The 21,399-nt window shown below is 48.1% G+C and overlaps 1 protein-coding gene across 2 annotated transcripts in view; it reads left to right on the top strand.

Moving 5' to 3' along the window:
* Positions 1–20,188, top strand: part of URB1 (URB1 ribosome biogenesis homolog) — a 70,437-nt gene extending 50,249 nt beyond the window's left edge. For both annotated transcript variants that reach the window (XM_038581353.1, XM_038581354.1), the window contains 11 exons: positions 1,316–1,487; positions 1,933–2,035; positions 10,488–10,648; positions 11,230–11,341; positions 12,759–12,865; positions 13,589–13,732; positions 15,111–15,220; positions 15,606–15,803; positions 16,943–17,184; positions 17,583–18,182; positions 19,396–20,188. In XM_038581353.1, the coding sequence (XP_038437281.1) occupies positions 1,316–1,487; positions 1,933–2,035; positions 10,488–10,648; positions 11,230–11,341; positions 12,759–12,865; positions 13,589–13,732; positions 15,111–15,220; positions 15,606–15,803; positions 16,943–17,184; positions 17,583–18,182; positions 19,396–19,577 (2,131 nt within the window). In that variant the 3' untranslated portion in view covers positions 19,578–20,188. The remainder of the gene's footprint in view (positions 1–1,315; positions 1,488–1,932; positions 2,036–10,487; positions 10,649–11,229; positions 11,342–12,758; positions 12,866–13,588; positions 13,733–15,110; positions 15,221–15,605; positions 15,804–16,942; positions 17,185–17,582; positions 18,183–19,395) is intronic.
* The last annotated feature ends 1,211 nt before the right edge of the window (positions 20,189–21,399 follow it).

Genomic DNA, 21,399 nt, shown 5'->3' with positions numbered 1-21,399 from the left:
TTTGAGATAGAGCACATGAGAGAGAGCATGAGCAGGGCAGGGGCAGTGGGAGAGGGAGCCTGATGTGGGGCTCGATCCCAGGATCCTGGGATCACAACCTGAGCTGAAGGCAGACCCTTAACTGCTGAGCCATCCAGGCACCTCCAGTTTAGAAATATTTAACTAAATAGGTGTTCTTTGAACGTTGGCTGTTTTACAGGGTGCTGGGACCAGTGTCACTGGGAATACCCAGAGGAGTGAGACGCAGCCTTGCTGTCTGTTAAGGGGATCGGATTATTGTAAATGTAACTTTTTAATTGGCCTTTGTTGATGTAACTAAGCTGTTAGGGGAGCACTCTCTCCTTAGGGGAGTCAAGGAATGCTTCATGACCCGGTTGGCGCTGGAGGGATTTGATGGTGGTGAGAGTTGGTTGGAGGAGCCTGGGGGTGCCACTCGGAGGGAATAGTGTCACCACCGCTGGGAGTCGGAAAAGTCAGTACATTTCTGGGAATGGTGAGCGGGTCCACTTACGTACATCACAAGATATGTGTAGGGAAAAGGTGGTGGGAAGGCCGGACAGGCTGGTTAGTAAGGATCTTAAGTATCAGATGGAAATACTATCATTTCCATCCAGGAGACAGCTGATAGATATTGTGGGGCAGAGAAGTGGCCCCCGTGAGAGCTGGGCTTTCAGGGAACATCCTCCACTGGTGGGGAGGTGGGTGGGAGATAGTGGGGAGAGAAGTAGAAGGAAGGGAAGGTAGTCTCTTGGGGCAGCTGTAGCGGGTGCTGGTGGCATACCAGGTAGAGGCATTCATATGGTAGACTCGAGGCAGGGACAGCTAAAAGGCTGTGGGGGCAGAGCTGCTGTGGCCCAGCCGCTGGACTCTGGAGCCAGACTTCTCAGTTTTGCATTCCCGCTCTGCCACTAACCAGCTGGGCTAAGTGACCAGCTGAGCAACTTTCCTGACCCTCTCTGTGCGTCTTCCCTCATCTGCAAAATGGGGATCATAAGAGTACCTACCTTAGGGAGGGGAGGGGTTGTCACATAGGTGAAGGGCTTAGAATAAGTGACACATCATAAGCTCCATGCAGCTGTCATCATCCCCCCCACCCCGTCCCCCCCACCCTCATCATTGTCTCCACCCTCATCATTGCCTCCACCACCCCCACCACCTCCTTTGTTACAACGGGGATTAAATGATAGAACACATGTCACATGCCCCAGACAATGCCTGGCATGTGCTTGCTGCTCGACTAAGCTACCTGTGATTGTGATGGTCCTCGTTGTCATCATGAATTCTTTTCTGTCTCTTCTCCCCTCCCCGGCTCCAGAGTGTTGCTGTGGGGCCCGGCAGCGGTGGAGCATCACAAGACGTGCCGGAGCCTGGGCAAGTCGCTGTGGCAGCAGCCGAGCGTCGGGGACATCCTCCGCCTGCTGGATCGGGACCGGATGATGAAGACCATCCTCCACTTCCCCCAGAACCGGAGGCTGCTGTCCCCCGAGGTGCGGGGGTGGGGTCATCAGGGAGCACTCCCAGTGGCAGAGGGTGTTGTTCTGCTCGCCCCTTTGGGGGTTCTGTATGCACCCTCAGCTTTAGCATACCGTAAGATACAAACGCTATTTCTTTTATGGATCATTAACATCATTTGAGTAAAATTCCAACTGTGTACGCAGGTACCAAGACAGGACCCCTGTGGACCTGTCACTCAGCTTCAGCCAATATCAACACTGGCCATGCTTGTTCCATTTATGATTCCCTGTCTGAAAGACTAATTTTTAAAGCAGATCCCAAAGATAACCATTTCATGCAGAAGCACTGGTGGGGTTTTTCTTATGCTTTTGAATATTCAAAATAACTTGAACTCTAGGTGTAGAAGGATAAGCATTCACATGTTATTACATTTACGGGGCCAAACCACACATTTTTGTTCGTTTCGGGCTATTTCAGGACACACAGGAACTGATATTTAAGGACCGGAGCACAGTGGATCTCGACGGTCTTTATGATCCCTGCTTTCTCCTACATCTCTTCAGTGAACTGACCAGGCCAGGTAACCATGGCCCTTGGCAGGGCGGGAGAAGCAGCACCTGCTGTGCATGGCCAGGGCTGTGACCGCAGTCAGGTGTCCATGGGAATTACCACCATGGTAATTGAAGGCTCGTTGTTAATCCTAAAGGGCTTTCATCCACCTTCTCACCTTTTCATTTCAGTGATTTTCAGAAGTAACAGTGAATGTTTTGAATATACAGTGATTTAAAAAAAATTGTAATTTTAAAATCTGGGAGCATCCCTTCATTCTTGATGTTTTCCTAATTCTCAATGGCAAGGGCCTTTTCTGAATTCTCACTAGATAATGATTGAATAGCATCAGATTTTATCCTTGAGATCAAGCGAGAGCCTGCTTGGTTTAAGAAAGTGAAACTGCATTTTGTGTCTAGTAGCCAGAGGGTAGGAGTCTTTGTTGAGTGAACGTAGGGAGGAGACAGATGACAAACATGCATGCATGTGCACCTACTGGTGAGGACCAGTGTCTGATTCCCAGGTGCGGCAGGTCTGCTGGTTTGTGGTATTTCATCACCGATAGGCATGTAATGTTATCTCATTGTGGTTTTCATTTGCGTTTTCCCGACGGCTAATGACGACAAGTGTCTTCTGCTTCATCTGCCATCTGTATGTCTTCTTCAGTGAAATGTTTGGTCGTGTCTTTTGCCCATTTTCTAATGGGATTTTTTTTTTTTTTACTGTTGAGTTTTGAGGGTTCTTTATATATTCTAGATACTTGTCCTTTGTTGGATATGTGACTTACAGATATTTCCTCCCAGTCTATAGCTTATCTTGTCATCCTCTTGACAACGTCTTTCACAGAGCTTAAGTTCTTCATTTTGAGCAAGTTCAGTTGATCAATTTTTCTTTTTACGGATCACGCCTGCACTGCTGGGAGAGGCAGGAGGGACCTGTGGCTGCTCCTCACTGGGCCTCTCCTGATGAGGAGGCCTCCTCTGATGCCCAGCGGGGAGCAGGAGGGGCCTCTGTTTATTGCCCCCCACCTCTCTCTGGGCCTTTTCTGACAAACACCACTCCAGCAGGGGACTTGGGGTCCTGTCCCACAACTTGACAGGCCCCACACTCCGCCTTTGCTGGCGTGGGTGAGAGCGGGGCCAGGGCTTTCTCTGAGATGTTTGGCCAGAGCAGAGCAGTTGTCCAGATTTCTTGTCTTGTCAGGCTGCTCCTTTTCTAGTCTTTTATCTAGAGACTAGAGAGAGCAGGCTTGTTTTCAGGCTCTGTTGTGCCAGTTGGTTTTCTGGTCACTGGCTTCTTCAGCTCAGAATCTAGGACACCAGAAGCAGAAAGAAAGCTCAGGGAATTCACCTGAAGACCCCTAGCTGGTCAGCTTCCTTTCCACCTTTTATAGTCATCTTCCATCAATCCAGGATTTTTCAGTTGTACTTAACTCGTAAAAACAGAGAAAATAACGTCAGCTCCATCTTCCCAGAATTCTACATGTAACTTAAGTAATTTTGAACTTTGGATGATATAGTCACAGTTCAAAATTCAGGTGGTACCAAAGGCTGTGTGGTGACACTGTCTTCCCACCTGAACTCCGGCCGTTGTTTCCTCCAAGCAGGGACATGTGTTAGCTGTTCCTCGCATGTGCTCCTGGGCCTCGCTTGCTTCCTTGTAGCCTGTCATGACTCCAGTCAGGCCCCCACGGAGGGCACCCAGGGGCAGGCGTGGTGGGCGAGTGCAGGCGTGTGTTCTGTGTCTCTGCTCTTTGGCACGGCAGCGTGAGGCTTGCAGGGACCCCCGGGCCACCTGGGTTTTGGTGCAGCGGAAGACCACGGCTCCTTATTCATGCTCTTTTGTCCCTCTTTCAACTTACAGTCGTCCTTTTATGCTCTGGTGCTCGTACGTGTGAACAGATTTGCTGATCCTGCACCGCTGCCTTTCCTAAGAACAAGATGACGGAGCTGGGTCTTCTCACTGGTGACCCCTGGGGTTGCCGTGGCCCCCCAGCCTCAGTGAACATGACATTCTGTGGCTTAGCCAGATTTTGTTTGCCAGAGAGCAGGGGCAGTGGGGACCTTTCCTACCAGTGTCCGATCACCATGCTGGGCAAGCAGAGATCTTCCTGGGACTTAACAGAGCCACAGGGACCAGTGTGCGGCCCGGAGGCTCTTCTGCTTCCCCCGCCTTCAGCCCCCATGAGATCTGTTTCTTATCAAATACAAAAATAGATTTTCCATAGTCTGAAAATAGGAGATAACTCGAGTGGATTATAGCAAATCACTTAGTCTGTTGCTCCCTCCCTTCAGAGATTTTAAGAGAGACAGAAGGCAAAAAAAAAACCTTGGAAAACACTAATAAAAATCCTAAGATTAGGACACAGTGTTGTTCTCAGAATCTCAAATGCCACCCTTTTTGGATGGGTGGACAGTGTCTGGGAGGCCTTTGTTGAGAGAAGTATTAAATGGTCTTTTAAATTAAGAAAATCTCCAAATACAGCCTATTTTGAGTTTTATAGGCATAATGCGGATAGGAAAATTTGCTAAACATGTCTACCCTAAAGAAGATTTGTGGTAGCTTAAGATACCAATTACACTAAAATCTTTCACAACAAAGTAGAAAATCTTTAAAAGCAAAGAGGTGGATAAAGATCTAAAAATACAAAAATTAAAAAGAACAGACGAGACAAACTAGATCATTAAATTTTGCTCAGGAATACTTATCATCCAGAACCAAAGGCAGAAGCATGTTTTAAACAAATTTTGTTGTCTGATAAAGGGAAGCACACCGGTTTGTAGGGAAAGGAAAATTTCTAGCAGTAAAATGGTAAGTTGAACAGAACAGAAATCTGTGAACAGCATGTGGGCAGTGTAGGCTAGGTTTATTGTTGTTGAATTAAATCATGAATTTATTTCTCGAATTATTTTTAACATGTATTTTTCTTTTCACTTCTGCCCTTGGCAGAGAAGTAAGCATAAAGAATGTTTTAAGTGTGCTTTTATTGAAGCGTGGTATATGGGAACGACCACAAATCCTGTGTGTGTAGTGGGAGTTTTGTTGAAAACACCGCTGGATCAAGGAGCAGAATGTACCGGGCAGCTCCTCAGGCCCCCTTCCTAGGCAGTACCCCCTTCCTCCCCAGCAGGAGCCAGGGCCCTGTATTTGAACTTTATGGGAATGGTGCTCTACGTGATGTGTTCTTTTGTCTCAGCTCCATGCACCATGCATTGTGTTTGTGAGATTCCTTCACATTGGGTACGGAGCAGAAGCCCTCAACAGCGTGCTCACTTCCCGCACTGGCCCCTGGGTCCCAGTGTTCCTGACGTCTTGCAATCCTAAATTGAGCAGATGATCAGTTTTTAAGCGTGGCTGCCAGACGTCAGAGAAACCATAGCCTCGCAGCTCCATTTCAGCCTTTCCTGCAAATGGGAACCTATTTTCTTAACCTTCCTGCTTCCCGGCGTTGAGTCCTTGGCTGACAAACAGGGTCAGCCAGGGCTGTTCGCAGCAGCAGCAGTGACAAATGCTTTTTCCACAGTGAATTCTTGTCCTCAACAGAACTGGGCTGATAGCTTCAGCTCATAACTCACGTACATCACAGAACAGAGAGGCCAGTGTGCAGTTCTCTGAGCCTCGTCACCAGACCATGGGGACACAGGTCCTTGTGGACTCCTCGCTCACCTGCCAGGCCACCCTCGAGGAAGAGACATGAGGATAGCTCCTGGTACTCTGGCAGCACGGCTGTACGCCACCGAAGCCCATAAAACCTGGGGGTCTTTTTCTCTTAATCCTTGCTAATTGTGCTGGTTAAACCATTTCAATCCAAAGATCTGTTATCAGAAGGCCAAATTGCTATGTGCAAGCTTCCTGAAACAGAGAGTGGCATTTATAACTATGTTTTGATAGCCTGCTATACTTTGAGCACCCCAGGGCAGCTCTCCTCCTGAAGTGTTAACAAAACCAAGACTTCATAGAACAGCAGGTGACCACAGACATGAAATTGACTTTTCCTCAGGGACGCGTGGAAAATCCATTTGTCTTCCAGAACGTCAGTGATTACTAAAAATACCCTAGGCAGCTGAGTACTAGCTGTTTTTAGCCAGTGTAATATTGAATGTTTAGACTGTTCTCTTTCCCAAATACATTCCCTTTACATGTGTTTGGTGTATAGGTATGTAGGTGTACCTTAACACATCTCTTCTCCTAAACAAAGTTATCCTAGTTGGTTGCTTTTTTAAAGCTTTGGGGGTTTTTTTCCCTGCCCTTTTTTTTTTTTTTTTTTTTTTTTTTAAGATTCTGTTTATTCATGAGAGACAGAGAGAGAGAGGCAGGCAGAGACCTAGGCAGAGGATGAAGCAGGCTCCATGTAGGGAGCCCGACACGGGACTCCATCCCGGGACCCCAGGATCATGCCCTGGGGCAAATGCAGGCACTAAGCTGCTGAGCCACTTTTCATCAAAACCAGTCACTGTCATTTGTTAGAAATGAGATTTAGTCTGTATGCTCTTAGAGCCCAAAAGTCTTTCATTTGTTCTTTTTTCATCCTTTTAATCTGCGTCTTGATATTGGAAGTGGTTTTCTGTTGACAGATGTACTTGGGTTTTGCCTTTTTGAAGCCCAATCTGACCATCTCTCCCTTTTAATTAAGATGTGTACACCATTTACATTTAATGTGATTATTGATCTGATTCTGTTTTGTTTTCTTTGTTGGTTTTTAGCTACAGTGCGTATGTGTATGTAGCTTGAGGGTTAATAGAACTCACCAATTTATTTGTTTACCTTCAAGTGAGATTATACTACCTCATGGATACGTAGAAGCACCTTACAGTAGAATCAATCCACTTGTGCCCCACCTCACTTTCCATGCTATTCTTACCAGACATTTTACTGCTGTATGCTATAAGCCTCACAATATGTTTTTATTTTTGCTTCAAATTGTTAGTTACCTTTTAAGGAGATTTAAGTGTCTTATATTCACCATCTTACAGTTACCATTTCTGGTTCTCTTAACTCCTCTTTGTAGACCCAGATTTCCATCTTCTTTCATTTTCCTTCTGCCCCAGACACTTCGTTGAAGAACTTGTAGTTCACATCTGTTGATCAATTCTTCAGCTTCTTTATAGGGAAAAAAAAAAAAAGAACTTTTGAAAGGTTTTCATAGGGTATAAAATTCTAGGCTGACAAGTTTTTTTTTTTCTTACTATACTTAAAAGATGTTGCCACCTGATTTTGGGTTACATTGTTGCTAACAAGAAACCTATCAGAATGCCTGGGGGGCTCAGTTGGTTGAGCATCAGACTCTTGATCTCAAAGTCATGAGTTCAAGCTCTGCGTTGGGCTCCATGATCAGCACAGAGCGTACTTTAAAAAAGAAATCTACTGTCATTCTTATTTTGTTTCTCTGTTTGTTGTGTGATTGCTTTGAAGATTTTTTTGTTTGTTTACTCATTGGTTTCAAGCAATGTAAGTAGAGTGTGCTTTAGTGTGATTTGTTTCTTGTATTTGGGGATATTCACTGAGCTTCTTGGTTCTACATTTATGAAGTTCTTGTCAATTTTGGGAAAGTTTTGGCCATTATTTCTTCAAACTTTTCAGAGACTCCAATTGCACAAATATTATTAACCTGCTTGAAAATTGTCCCACAGCTCACTGATGTTCTGTTCCAGGTTTTATTTTTTTTTTTCCTCTCTGTGTTTCAATTTGGATCATTTCTGTTGCTGCCTTAGGGTTCACTGATCTCTTTGTCTATAATGTCTAATCTGCCAATAATCCCCTCCAGTGCATTTTTCATCTCAGACATTTTAATATTCATGTCTGGAACCTCATTTTGAGTTTTTATAGCTTCTGTGTGTCCATTTAACATACTCAGTGTTTCCTCTAGCTTCTTGAACATCTAGAATACAGTTGTAGTAGTTAAAACAGAAGCCTAGTTCCTATTACCTTTGTCGTATCTGAGTCATTTTCATATGGATTTTTCTCTCCTAATGGGCTGTATTCCTGCTTTAACGTCTGATAATTTTTTGTTGTAAACCAGACATTATGAGTTTTACCTTGTTTGGTGCTGGATATTTTTATATTCCTGTGAATGTTCTTGAGCTTGTTCTAGGACACCTTTGAGCTACTTAGAGATGGTTTGATCCTTCTAGTCTTGCTTTGAATCTCTGTGAAGTGGCACTACAGCAGTGTTTCGCCCCACAGCTGACTTTAAATCCTTCTGAGCAGTCTGCCCTCTCCTTATGAACTGCGAGGATTTTGCCCTGGCTGGTGGGGACAGGACCTACATCCAGGCAGGTACAAGCCTGGTGTTCCCCGTGTTCCCCTTGTTCCTCAGGCTCTGGTAGCTTCCTTATGACTCTTGCCGAGTGGCACTCAGCTGAAGACTCTGGTGCTCTGATTGGAGCTCTCTTCTCCGGGCCTCTCCCTTGTGCACTCTGGCCACCTCGGCCTCCCAGTTGTGTGCTCTGTCTGCACAACTCTGAGTTCTCCTGTCTCTGCCTAGGTTTGCCCTCCCTGTGTCTTAGCCTAGAAATCTCCAGGCTTCAAGCTGGGACAGTGAGAAGTTTCATTCTGTTTGTTTTTTCTCTCAGAGATTGTTGTCAATTGTTGCCTCATGTCCAATGTCTTGAAAATCCTTGTTTCATTTCTAGTTTTTTAGTTGCTTCCGGTGGACAGGTAAATCAGGTTTCTGCCACTCTCGTGGCTGGAAGTGGAAAGCCTGGTTATTCTTTGTTATGATATAAACATTGAGACAGAGGAAGGGAACAGTATGTATGTGTCTGCATCACCATTGGTCACCCCTCAGGGGAGATGCTGGTGGAAGGTCCAAGGAGCTCTGCTACTCCTGAAGAAGGAAACTTGATGGTTTAAAGGAATTTCTATGCTTTTGGGCAGCCACCCATTTGGAGACAATTATATGCCTATGGAGCTGTTTGGATTACAGAGAAGTAGCTGATGATTACAATTTTTCTTCTTCTTATTTATTCTCAGGTTTTTTTTAATTGCCAAAGCTATCCTTTTAAGTCTAACTTTAAGGAAAAAGTGACCTTTTAAAAACATTATTGGTGGTATTTCTTGTATCAATAGTATATTCCAAGATTACACATTTGGGGTCGTCACGTCAGTTGGTTTGTGTTTGGTTCCTAATTTAACCAGGTCACCAGGCACTCAGTCTAAAGAACGTCTGCGTGGGTGATTATCATAACCAGACCTGCTGCTTAATCATTTTTAAACACAGTGACCTATCCTTGTTCTAAGGCTTTTCTTCACAGTTTTTTTTTTTTTTTTTAAGATTTTATTTATTTATTCACGAAAGACACAGAGAAAGAGAGAGGCAGAGACACGGGCAGAGGGAGAAGCAGGCTCCATGCAGGGAGCCCGATGTCGGACTCGATCCCCGTACTCCAGGATCACACCTTGGGCTGAAGGCAGGCGTTAAACCACTGAGTCACAGGGATCCCCTTTCACAGTTCTTATCACATAATTTGTGATGTGTTTATGTTCTAAAAGCATTTTATTTGTATTTATGTGTTTTTATTGTAAAAAGGCCTAGATCTTTATTAAAGAGGATTTAAAGTGTTCTGAATTTTGTTATTGGTAATCACATCCTTCAAGTTGTGGTCCGGTGAGTTCCCTTTTATATCTGGCCTTCTCTCTTGGTCATGTCCTTTCCTGAAGTGGTTGTGAGTTTTCACAAGGCCTCACGGGTGACAGACGGACATCAGCGAGCAAGCTCTTTAGACTCTAACTTTTGCTCCAGCTTGGTAAGCCACTCTTCTGTGACATTTTTGTTTGTTTGAGGAAAGAAGTACGGTTGGAGAATGGGTATAAGTTAACCCTTCATAAAATTGATGGGCCAGGGGCCCTGGGTGGTTCAGTGCCTTCAGCTCATCATGATCTCAGAGTTCTGGGATCAAGCCCCACATTGGGCTCCCTCTCCCTTTGCTTGTGCCCTCTCTCTCTCTCTCTCTCAAATAAATAAAATCTTTAAAAATAAGGAAATTGAAAGGTCAGACAGGTTTGCACTGACTGAATTTTCTAGCCTCCCTGCCTCTCGTATTTTTAAGAGTGATGTTTGTGGCTAGGAATCCAGATGCTGCGGGCTGAACAAGATAGAGACAGGGAGCTGCTTTTCTCTGCCAGCTTCCCAGTCGTGTTTCCCAGGCCTCCGGCATGCTGGGATCTTGTATCTCAGGTCTGAATGGCACCTCCATTCTTCTCTGGCTTGTTGAATGCTTGTGAGAAGTAATGAAATAATCCTGATTGGGATCGACAAGCATTTTAGAAGCTGCAAGTATGGATTATTGCCATGCAAAAGAAGATAGGCTTTTATCCAACCTAAGTGGAAGTTAAGGGGAGCTGGAGAGACTTCATTTCTTGTATCACTCACTCATAGCTGATATTGGCAAAATGCAAAAGGAAATTTAATTCTACATGTTACACAAGCATCGTGATCGTCCCGTGTGTGTGTGTGTGTTAAATGCCGTATTTTACTTCCATAGAATTTGTGGTGGATTGTCGAAAATTTTTGGATTCCAATTCTCTGGGCCTAACTGTCGCAGCCCTCAGCAGCTATGACCCCCAGATGCGAGCTGCAGCCTACTACGTCCTCGCAGCCTACTACTCGCACCTAGAGGGGGCACGGTTCCGAGAGCAGTCCCAGGTGAGTAGGGCTGAGGGTCCTGGGCAGACCTCAGAGAGCTGGCTTTCCACTGGGTCTGGTAGAAGGATTTCTGGGGAACACATAGGCATGTTGGCAGGAGACTTCTGATAAAGAGCCAGGTCCGTTCCCTTTTAGGGATTGATGCTGGAGATTGCTTCTAGTTCTCAACCTTTGGGGAGATTGAGAAAGCTCTCCCCTTTCAAACACTTCTTGGCTGTAGGTGGGCAAAGCAGTTCAGTTTCTCTGGTCTGAACTCCGTGGTTAAGGCAGCTGTTGTCCAGAACACACTGAGCCCCAAAAGTCCATGCTCCAAGGTGGCAGGGAAGGGGAACAGACTGGATTGTAGAGGCGTGGGGCCAGGGATTCTCTCTGCCCTTGTGCACATGTCTGGTCCTCAAGGAAAAGCAGAAGTGTTTCTGAGATGGCAGTGAGCAGGGGCATTGCCATCATGAGCATCATCTTCAGTGGCCTCTGGGATGTGAAGAGTAGGCAACCCAGCAAAACTAGCATAAGACAAGGTTGGTCACAGTTCTGAAAATTCTTGTCCTTTTCTTTCCCCCCCTTTTTTTCTTGGTTTTAAGCTACTTTACCTGTTAGATGTAGTCCGGAATGGGATCCGAACGCAGAATATGAGACTCACCTTCACCTTGACTCTCTTCATTGCCAAGGCAGCCCTGCAGATTTTGAAACCAGGTACCACTGGTCCATTTGTTGGCTTTAATCCTGCAGGCGTTATCCATCACACGTGTGAGAAAGGACCTGTCTGGGTCATCCCATGCATGTAACAGTGAGCCACATGGATGTCCACAGAAGTGGCCAGGGAACAAAGCATGACTGTGAGGAAGCTCTATATGGGCCCCTGTGAGTGAAATCAGAAAAAATAAAACAACAACAAAAAAAACAGTGAGAAAGCCCAGTGTAGACCAGTGTATACAAGAGAGGCACGGAGTACATATTTGCATTTGCTGATAGATGTGTAAACCTGAGGTACACGCATATCACAGCACTTGGGTTGGGGGGGGCGGGGTGGATCCTGCACAGGAGGGCGCCTGACATGGGAAGTCTGTCCATCAGCAGCTGCGGATCCGTACTTGGAAATGAGAGTCTGTGTGGCTTGTGGGTCCTTAGCCAGAAGGTGTCTGGCCCATGTGTCACCGCGCAGGTGCTGGCTAGGGCCCGAGAACCAGCTCCTTCTGTGACTCACCCCAAGCTACCACTGCCGAGGTGGCATGAAGACAGATGTTGGCACCATTACAGGCCATGGGGTTCTTGGAGTCTCACATGGTCACATTCAGTGAGGCAGTGGCCGCCCATCTGAGGCCCCCCAGATCAGATAGTGTGTCCAAGGCCCCACAGTTCATCTCCAGCCAGGTTGATATAGGAATTCAGATCTGGTATCCACCAATTCCTGTATAGTTTTTATGATTTTTCTTCCCCTTAGAAATTATAGGAGGGAAGACAGTCATTTGTAGACTCTAAAGAAAAAAGACACTTGTTAAGAAAATGTCTTAGCAGAAGCTTCGGTGACTGGTCCAGCCTCTGCTGCCTCAGACCTCATGTCAGGGTCAGGGGCCTGGCAGCAGTGGTCATGGGGTGGCCTCCGAGGATCCTTGCAGTCTGTACAGGATGGAAGCGGTGATCCATCCCAGAGTGGGAAGCAACGCAGGGTGGAGGAGGTGTCTGTCCACATTGGTGTCATTGCGTTCCAGAGCAAAGTGACCCTGGGGGTGTGTGAGCCTCCTGTGCTGTGACAGTGCCCTTCAGTGAGAGGCTGATGAGCGTGGGTGTCAGCCCCCAGCTCTCCGTGTGACCTGATCGAGTCTCCCTCTGCATACCTGCTGATCGGAGCTTAGTAGGAGGCTGCTGTTGGGGGGGTGAGCAACATCCCATAGTGGTTTCCGAACCGGGGGAGAAAGCCTGTATGCGGCATAGAGTGGGGCAGTCTTACTGCAGTCTGATTCTCGAGAACTGAGGATCTGGATAAGGATACAAAAGCTCCACAGGGCAGGGATTTATGCCTGACTCCCTCAACCCCTGCTCCCCACCTCCAGCAGAGCATGGGGGTGGCGCTTGGTGCCTGCGGTAAGCCACTGTCTGCCTTTGTTCTCAGAGGAGCACATGTACTTGAAGATCAACAAGTTCCTGCTGTCACATGAGTACTTGAATATGAACAAAGTGCCTGGCTTCTACCAATTCTTCTACAGCTCGGACTTTGAGGTAATGCTTCTGAAGTCCCCGGGATCCCCAAAAGACTCCTCCATTGGATTATTAGTCCCTGCTGTCATTCTGACATGTTCCCCCAGATACTGTTGACGGTACAGCAGCATAATTGTTGGAACAAGGTCAGGAAGGGGAAAGGTCACGTAGGCTCTCTTACAGAAATGCTTTTCATTCCATGCATTCGTTTTTAGGTGGCTTCTCACACCTTAAAAACTCTACTTCAGAGGCCTAAGTTTTATGGCATTCTCGTTAATATTTTCTTGGTGGATGCCTGGGTTAAGTATTAAACATGCTTTTGTAGGACACGTGTGTGAGTCAACACAGTGCAGAGTTTAAACTTGACTTGCTCCTTTACTTCTGATCTGAAGAAACTGAATCAAATATCAAGTTGTTTTTTTGTTTTAAGATTTTATTTATTTGAGACGAAGAGAGAGAGAGCACAAGTGGAGAGGAGGGACAGGAGAGAGACTCTGTGCTGAGCAGGGAGCCTGACGCAGGGCTAATTCCAGGACCCTGAGATCATGACCTGAGCCAGAGGCAGACGCTTCACCAACTGAGCCACCCAGGTGCCCCCACTATTGAGGACTTTAGATGACATACTCAGAAATGGAAATTTTTTTGCTGCCGTGTTGCCACCACTTGGAAAGAGTGGGGTTGAAGAGCCGTCAGTTAAAAGGGCTTTAACTTATTAACAGTAGTCTCTGTTTGCCTGGCTCGTAGCAAAAGACAGAACGGGAATGGGTGTTCGGGATCCTACGGCAGGGGATGCGGGACAAGCACTGCTACAATCTCTACGCCAGGCGAGGAATCTTCCACATCATCCTTTCCTTCTTCAGCAGCCCTCTGTGTGACGAGGAGGCACAGGTAGGCAGGTCCCACAATCTGTTTGAAAATAAAAAGTCTGTGCTTTTTTTTTGGAGGAGGGGTTGTTTATTTATTTGGTGGTTTGGGGGTGGGGAGAGAGAAAGAATGAACAGGGGAGGGGCAGAGAGAGAGAGAGACAGTCTCAAGCAGACTCTGCTCAAGGTGGAGCCCGATGCAGGACTCAATCTCATGACCTTGAGATCATGACCTGAACAAAACCAGGAGTCCGGCACTGAGCCACCCAGTGCTCCCCATTTTCCCTGAAGGTTTTCTTTGGAAGTCACACCCATGTGAGTTCTCATCCCAGCCGGGACATGACCGACCTACTGATTTGCCATTAAACTGACTTCGACGAGGGAAAGTGAGATCCCATGAGTGCCTTTCATATTGCCGTGTGGGGCTGGCACCCACCACCGTGTGTCCTCTGGTGAAATGCTGCTTGTCATGGCCTCTTGGCTGTGTCCTGGCCTGAGAGTAAGGCCTGTGCAGAGGGAGGAACTGACCAAAAGTCGTGAGCCTTGGAGCTGGCTTACAAAGTCTAGGGACAAATAACCTCCTTAAATGACTAAGTGCTTTCACTGAGACAGTTTTGAGCCACCAGAATGTCACTAAATGAACAGAAGCTGTAGATTCTGAAAACTCAGCTAAGAAACTAGCATCAGGAGTTAAAACCAACTGCATCAGAGCCAACAAAAGAATCTCCTTGACCAACAGCTCGTGTGAGAGTGTGCTCAATGCCACGGGTGGTTGGAAAGAGTCACTGGGCAAAGCCTTTGGTATTTGAACTAATTGCTCGCCCCGTCAGCTTTTGCATCTGATGGTATATAAAATGTGGGTAAATGGGAGCAAGTCAGGAGTAAAATACTCACTGGAATAAACGGAATTTGGATATGGTAGTTTTTATGTTTTATGACATGTGAGAATTCTGAAACACCCAATTAACCATTTCGGGGGCAGTCCCATTCTTTTATGTCTTCCTTTCCAGATGCTAAAACCCAAGGTACTTTTGCTGCCTCAGTTGCCCAGTTTCCCCATGTGGGCAAAATGGGCTGCTAGCTGTTTGGGCACAGCAGGACTCCACGTTCTCTCCCAGCCTCCTATCTGGGCCATGTGGTTTCTGAGCTGCAACTTCGTGCCCGTGGGTTGGTTTCCTTATGATGGACCAGCAGGAGTGGGCACCCCCGGGGCCTGGCAATTGCTGTGAAGGCCCGTGTTCTCTGGCCGGCACGGCCACCCCTCTTCCAGACTTAGCAAAGCAAGCTCCGTGTGCAGCCACCACCTGGAAGCGTAACATACCATCATGTTGTTCAACTTGTTCCTTTGCTCGAGGAAATTTGATTTTCATACCGAGAGGTAACTCTTCATTTTGGGTTTTCAGAATTGGATCCTGGAAATTCTGCAGAATGCTGCCCGGGACGCCCAGTGTGCGTATGAGATCCTACGGGACTATAGCCTTTTAACGTGGATCTTACACATCCTTGAGAGCAAGTAAGTACCTTGTGTGTGTGAGAGGTGTGTTGGATGGGAAGAGGGTTGGGTAGAGACCATGGTGTCTCCTGGCTTTAGGGGTGACTGGAAATGTGCAGGAGAACCCATACTCTCCGGTTGGGATTTCAGCTGGTCATCCAGCTAGAAGGTGGACTCTGAAGCTGCATTTGTGTGGCAGGCTCCCTGTTTTGACTTCGATGCTGGGCCTTGGGGGCTGCAGTGGGGGTGAGCGGATGGAATTGCTGGGAGAGGGGACAGCCTGCCACCCACCGCCAGGTGCTGCCCCACGGGCATTAGTGTGGCCCGTGCTCCCACCCACCCCAGCTCCAGCCGAGGTGACCGAAGGGAGAGGATGGGGCGCTGAGCGTTCTGCACTTGGTTTCAGGTTTCTGGAGACCCAGCTGCTGTCCAACATAATCTCCCTGCTGCACACACTCTGGGTGACCATCCTGGGAGACAAGGGAGCAGACTTGGAGGGCCAGCCTTCCTGCAGGCTGGGGTCCCAGGAGCCCCCGAAGCTGCTCGCCCTGCACGTGGTCAACGAGTTCCTTTATGTCCTCATCATGCTCACGAAGCACCTGAGGTAAGCCCCGGCCCCGCCAGGCATGGGTCACTTGTGGACATCGCCTCTCAGCGTCCCCTTGGTCACGGCTCCACAGCTGCTGCTGGTTGCAGGTGGCATCAGAAAACCAATTTTATCTGCTGCTGTTTTTCTGCTTCAACTTTAGGGGGCTCCTTCCAAGACCCTGAGAATTCGATATTATAGAAACCTAAACGTGTCCTACTGGGTCATCTTTAGTAGGCAGACGACTTGATCGTTTGATTCAAGCACTCAAAGTGATGTTCTGTAGAAAGAATATGTTTTCCATGACCTTAAACCTAAGAAAGTCAGGGTGTCCTGAGACTTGCTTTCGCGAGCCCACACAGACTCATATACCCGAGAATCTTCTAGAACATTCCAGTATTTTCATCTGGCCCCTTGGAATAATGCTCTTCACTTCCTCAGAGAGCTACATCCTCCTCAGATTGCACTGTCGTAGAGAAAATAGAGCCTGTGTACTCACAGAGTTCTGACTTGGGAACAGAAGTATGCTGATTGGAACCAGAAGATTGATCTCAAATGGATTATAATCTGAGTGAGAGCTTTCTTGATAAAACACAGGGCATTTGGCCTTTCATCTTTATGAATTAAATTGTTAAATCAGTGCCAATAGACCCATTTTTTTTATTCCAGGGTTGTCAAAAGACACATTTGGTGTTTGAGAACTGATTGCTCTTTGAAATAATGTTAAAATTGTGTGCAGCAGATGGTATTGAATTTTAAATTCCCTCGAGTTCAGAGTGGATTTCCTGCAGTGCCCATAAGCAGGTTGGGTGGGGCTGAGTCTGAGCGGCCTTGAGGCACAGCGGGGTCAGCAGTCCTGCAGTGTTTGGTTAGGTGCCTGGTGCCCAGACCCTCACACTCTTCCGGGTCTCCAGGGTTTCCAAGAAATTTTTGTGCCTCTGGCATGAAGGTGAGACTTGGGTCCCCCCTGGGTGCACTCTGGCTTTTTCCTGTTCTTTGTGCTGGGTCCTCCACTTCCACATCTGTTTGAAGGTACATTCGAGTAGTGGGTGGACCGCTGGCGCCCTTGGGCCTGTGGCACCACCCAGCCACCGCGGTCCTGGGCTACGGGACGAGGACGCAGCTTTTTCTCAGTCTGTGACATTGGCTCCCCATAGGCCGACCTTGGCCTCCGCCCAGCTGACTCACTTCTTCGGGGCACTCGAGTCTGTGCTCAGGTACCGGGCCACCGTCATGCAGGCCTTCAGTGACATGAACCGCTTCACCGTGAACGAGACAGTGCTGTCCACCAAAGATGTCCTTGTCCTCCTGCACAAATGGAGCCTCCTTGAGAGAGACATGAAGCTCCAGGAGGACCTGAGAGCAGCCATTGAGAAATACCAAGTCAAGGAGTTACTGAGTGAGTGTCAGGCCCCGGCTGTCTGGCTTTCCCCACAGTGCAGCTGGCACTGTCCCTCAGAGCAGCATAGTCATAGCCAACAAGGCTTAGGAACAGGGTGCGTCCTCCCTCCTTGGGGAGCCCTGGCTTTGAGTCCCAGCTCTGGCACTGTCGGCGCTCACTCTGAGTGATAGCGGGTGGTTCTGGTTGTGCTGAGGATCGGATGGGGTCGTCATAAGAGTAGTGGTGACCATCACAGTCCTGTGGGAGCCAAGCAGGGGCCAGCACTTGGGACCTATAAGCTGCCCCTCCTCTGCCTTTCCCTCCTCCCCCCTGTATTGCCTGCCTGCCTGCCTCCTGCATCAGTGTGGGGAAGACAGGCATCAGTCTCACTGCCTTCCTCTCTCTGTGTGTAACAGAGATGCTCAAGGATAAGAATAAGCCTGTCGTGCCAGCCCGAGCCAAAGGCCCACGGGGCCGGAAAAGGAGGCCTGGGGAGGCAGAGGAGACTGCTGACCCTGAGCAACAGGCGTCTACCTTGGAGATATGCAGGGGCCTCCTGAGGTCCATACTGACCCACTGGGGGCCAGCATTCCCCAGCCCTGCACGGACCCAGGAGCCTGTGGACCAGGCCACCCCCGAGAGCGATACGCCAGGCCTCGCATACGCCACCGCTCCCCTGGTGGTCAGCTGGGTGCTGTGGTCAGTGGCTGAGCACCCACTGAGCAGGGCGGAGACTTCAGGACTCCTCCGCTGGCTCAAGAGCCACATTTTGCCCCAGCCAGTGGTCGTGGCTGACCTTCTCAGGGACAGCGCTGTGAGGAGTAACATATTCAAGCTGTACAGCCGGTTCTGTAGTGCCGAGGAGCTGGTGGGGCCCACGCAGAGTGTTGCCTGCCTGTTCAACACGGTCATGCTGCAGTTGGTGGCGGCCCAGGGCCCCGAGCAGAGCCCCTTCCACCCGGTGATGGAGACCCTCTGCCTTTCATGTCTGCAGGAGGAGGATGAAGCCACTCGAGGTGAGGCTGGGTCTTTGGTCCAAGGCTGAAGGGGGATGCATGAATGGGTGCGGGCTGGGGAGCAACCCCCAGTTCTTAGAACCCATCAGGTACTTTCGATGAAGTATTTGTGTGGCCCAGCCAGAGTTCTGAGGATCACAGATAGTTTGCCATCAGGCCCTGGATGTGAAGGGAGAGGAGGCCTTTGCCTTTGCTCTCAGGTCAGAGCCCGGTGACAACGGTATTTACAGTGGAAAGAGGTGCCCAGAACCAGTGCAGAGTGGAGGCTTTCCTGCCTTTCAGCTGTTACTCAAGGGAAGAATTACCTGTCACAGCCCGTTCAGACATACACATGGCTGCAGACGTGTGTGTATGTGTAGACTTGTACGTATATGCCCACAGTTTATGTGCTCAGCATTTAGCAGGTCCTTAGTAAAGGCTTAAATGCAGCAAAGAATGAATGACCGAAGACCAAAGGCTTTAAAAGACTGTAAGGGAGAAGACGGAGCCTGTGACCACGTGTGTGTGGCCGCCTCCATCTGAGAGGATTGTTCCTTTCACCAGGGATGGGAGGGGACAGGGAAGGTGGGTAGGCCAGAGTCTGGGCAGATGAACTCCCCTGGGGAGCGACCTCTTCTTTCATCTGGATGCTGCTGGGGAGTTGAGTCTGGGCCCAGGAAACCCTTTCTCCTCACCTATTCCGTGAGGAAATGAACTGAGCCTTGGAACCTTTTCTCAAACCTCGATTCTGGTTCTCTGCACAAGTGGTCAGAACCAGGAAGAAAGTTGGCTTGTAGTAACTTTTTTTTACATTGCACACATGATCAAATTAAAAGGTAATTTTTTTAATTTAATTTTTAACTTCTTAAAAAAGATTTTACATATTTTACACACACACAGAGGGAGAGGGAGCACAAGCAGGGAGAGTGGGAGAGCCCCTGATGCAGGGCTTGATCCCAGGACCCCAGGATCACGACCTGAGCCGAAGGCAGACACTCAACCACTGAGCCCCCCAGCTGCACCTAAAAAGATAAACTTTAAAGTAACAAAGATTAACCCCAAAGTGAAGCAAAGGCACGGGTCTTAAGTTTGTCTTAAACAAACGCTCACCTCACCTCCTGATAAAGCCCCCGGGTCCCGTGTGTGTGTGGCGGGGGGGGGGGCGGTTGAGGGATGACTGACTTTCCAGCGGAGTAGGTTTGCATCCTCATGATCTTGTCCGCCTCTTCCTCAGCCGCTGCAGCATTCCTGGTGTCTCTCTACATTAAGGACATCTGGCTGGGGGCTCAGCGGCCAGACACCCTCTTAAGTCATGTCCAAATGATCTGTGACGCCGCGGAGGACACGCCAGGTGGTGATGAGGAGGCCATCGTCATCCTCTGCAAGGACATCGCCACCTCAGTCCCCGATGCTTGACGCCCTGCCACCTGACACCTCCTGGCACCAGGTTCTAGAAGTTTCATTGAGTCAGGATTTCCAAGCAAGGCTTATATAATGACAAGTTCTGTCCATATTAACTCAGTTTCCTGACAAGTGAAGCTGACTTATTTAAGTCACCAATAAGTATTAAGCTCAAGGGACTGTGCATACAACGTGGTCAAAGCTGTGATGGGCATGGGTCCATCTGGGCCACAAGCCTGTTCAGTGTTCCAAAAGGTAAGACCCTTCCTCTCGGCTTTGTTGCTCTTGAAAGAAAAGACCTCAAATTGAAGTAACATTTCTGAGCACCTAAGGGATTTGTAGATATTTAAGCTAAAATGTCCAAGAATATGATATGTCAGATAAAAGAGTGTGAAATGTTTCAGCTTTTCTTTCCATGAGAAGTCTTGCAAAGCTTTGTATAACTTTTTGAGTGAATGAGCTCCTGCCCGTAATTATTTTAGTAAGTAAAAGGGTGTTACGCTAGATCCTTAGAGTATAAAATTGATTTGACCTCTGCTTTGGGAAGAGAGCCTGTATTTTTTTAAACTGTCTCAAAAGAGGGATTTGGGATTTTATAAGTTGTTAATAAATGTCTATTTTTGTTAGGCTTTTGTGTTTTTCTTGATTGGTCTTAATAGGTCATTTTGTTTCACAGAAACCCATGTTTTAGAGGTCAAGATTTGGCTTTTCAGGTTCCTGTATTAATTGAAGCAGCAGCTGACAAACCTCAGGAGAGCTCTGGCCTGGGGACTTAGAGCTCCGAGTGCCCACTCCCCTCCTGCGCAGCTTGGCCGCGGGGGCTGGTCACAGGTCACAGGTCAGAACAATACCGTTCCCTGTCCATCGGCTCAGCTTAAACATTTACACTTTCATATTCCTCCAATCTTCCTTAGGCTCATTTCTAGTTGTTTCTCATGATTTAGGATTTTTTTTTTTTTTTTTTAATTCATGAGAGACAGAGAGACAGAGACATACGCAAAGGGAGAAGCAGGCTCCCTGCAGGGAGTCCAATACAGGACTCAATCCCAGGACCCCAGAATCATGACCTGAGCAAAGGCAGATGCTCAACTACTGAGCCATCCAGGCGTTCCAACAATTTAGGATTTTTAACCAGGTTACGAGTAATGCTTCTCTGCCTCCAGTCCCCTCACCACATATGGGCTCATTGTCTAGAAAACAGGGAGCAACTGCCTCCTCTCCCCATCCTCCCCCAAACACCCACAACCATGTTTTTGGAGACCATCCCTAAGTCAGAATCCTGTGTTTAGATTCAAGTAAGAAGGGCCACATGCTCTTTCTCATTCCCCCATTGCGGTGTCTCCAGAGCTCATCAGTTCCCTCCCTCATCTCCCCTCTAACCCACAGCCCCAAGTCAGGTGAGGCCAAGCCGACCTTCCTCTGGAGGAATTGTCAGTCTGCCTTGGGGAGGGGGTGGGGTGGTTCTGTGGGCTCTGTACTTCCGTGCTGTCTCTGCTGGAGCCAGACCATTAAGCACTAGAGGACTGATCCTTTGGAGAGCTCAGATCAGAGGTCCCGTAACGTCACCCAGATGGGACCCATCCTAGCAGCTCAAAGAGGTCCCGCAACAGCATTCCCATGCAGACCCTCTCCTCTTGGAATCTGTCTTTTAGAGGCTTTGGGGAGGTCAGGAGTATAACTTGGGTCCCTTGACCACCGTCACCTAGCCGGGCAGGGCCTATACTGCCCTGTCAGTAGGGGATGGGTAGGAACTTCACAGCCCTCCCTGGGTGTCCTAAAGACCGTTCAGATCCACCTAGAACTCAGGGTTGACAAATATTACAGCAGGATGGAGCTC

The sequence above is a fragment of the Canis lupus genome, chromosome 31 (assembly GCF_011100685.1).
Source record: "Canis lupus familiaris isolate Mischka breed German Shepherd chromosome 31, alternate assembly UU_Cfam_GSD_1.0, whole genome shotgun sequence".
In the NCBI taxonomy this organism is placed as follows: domain Eukaryota; kingdom Metazoa; phylum Chordata; class Mammalia; order Carnivora; family Canidae; genus Canis; species Canis lupus.
This window is presented reverse-complemented; position numbering and strand designations above follow the sequence as displayed.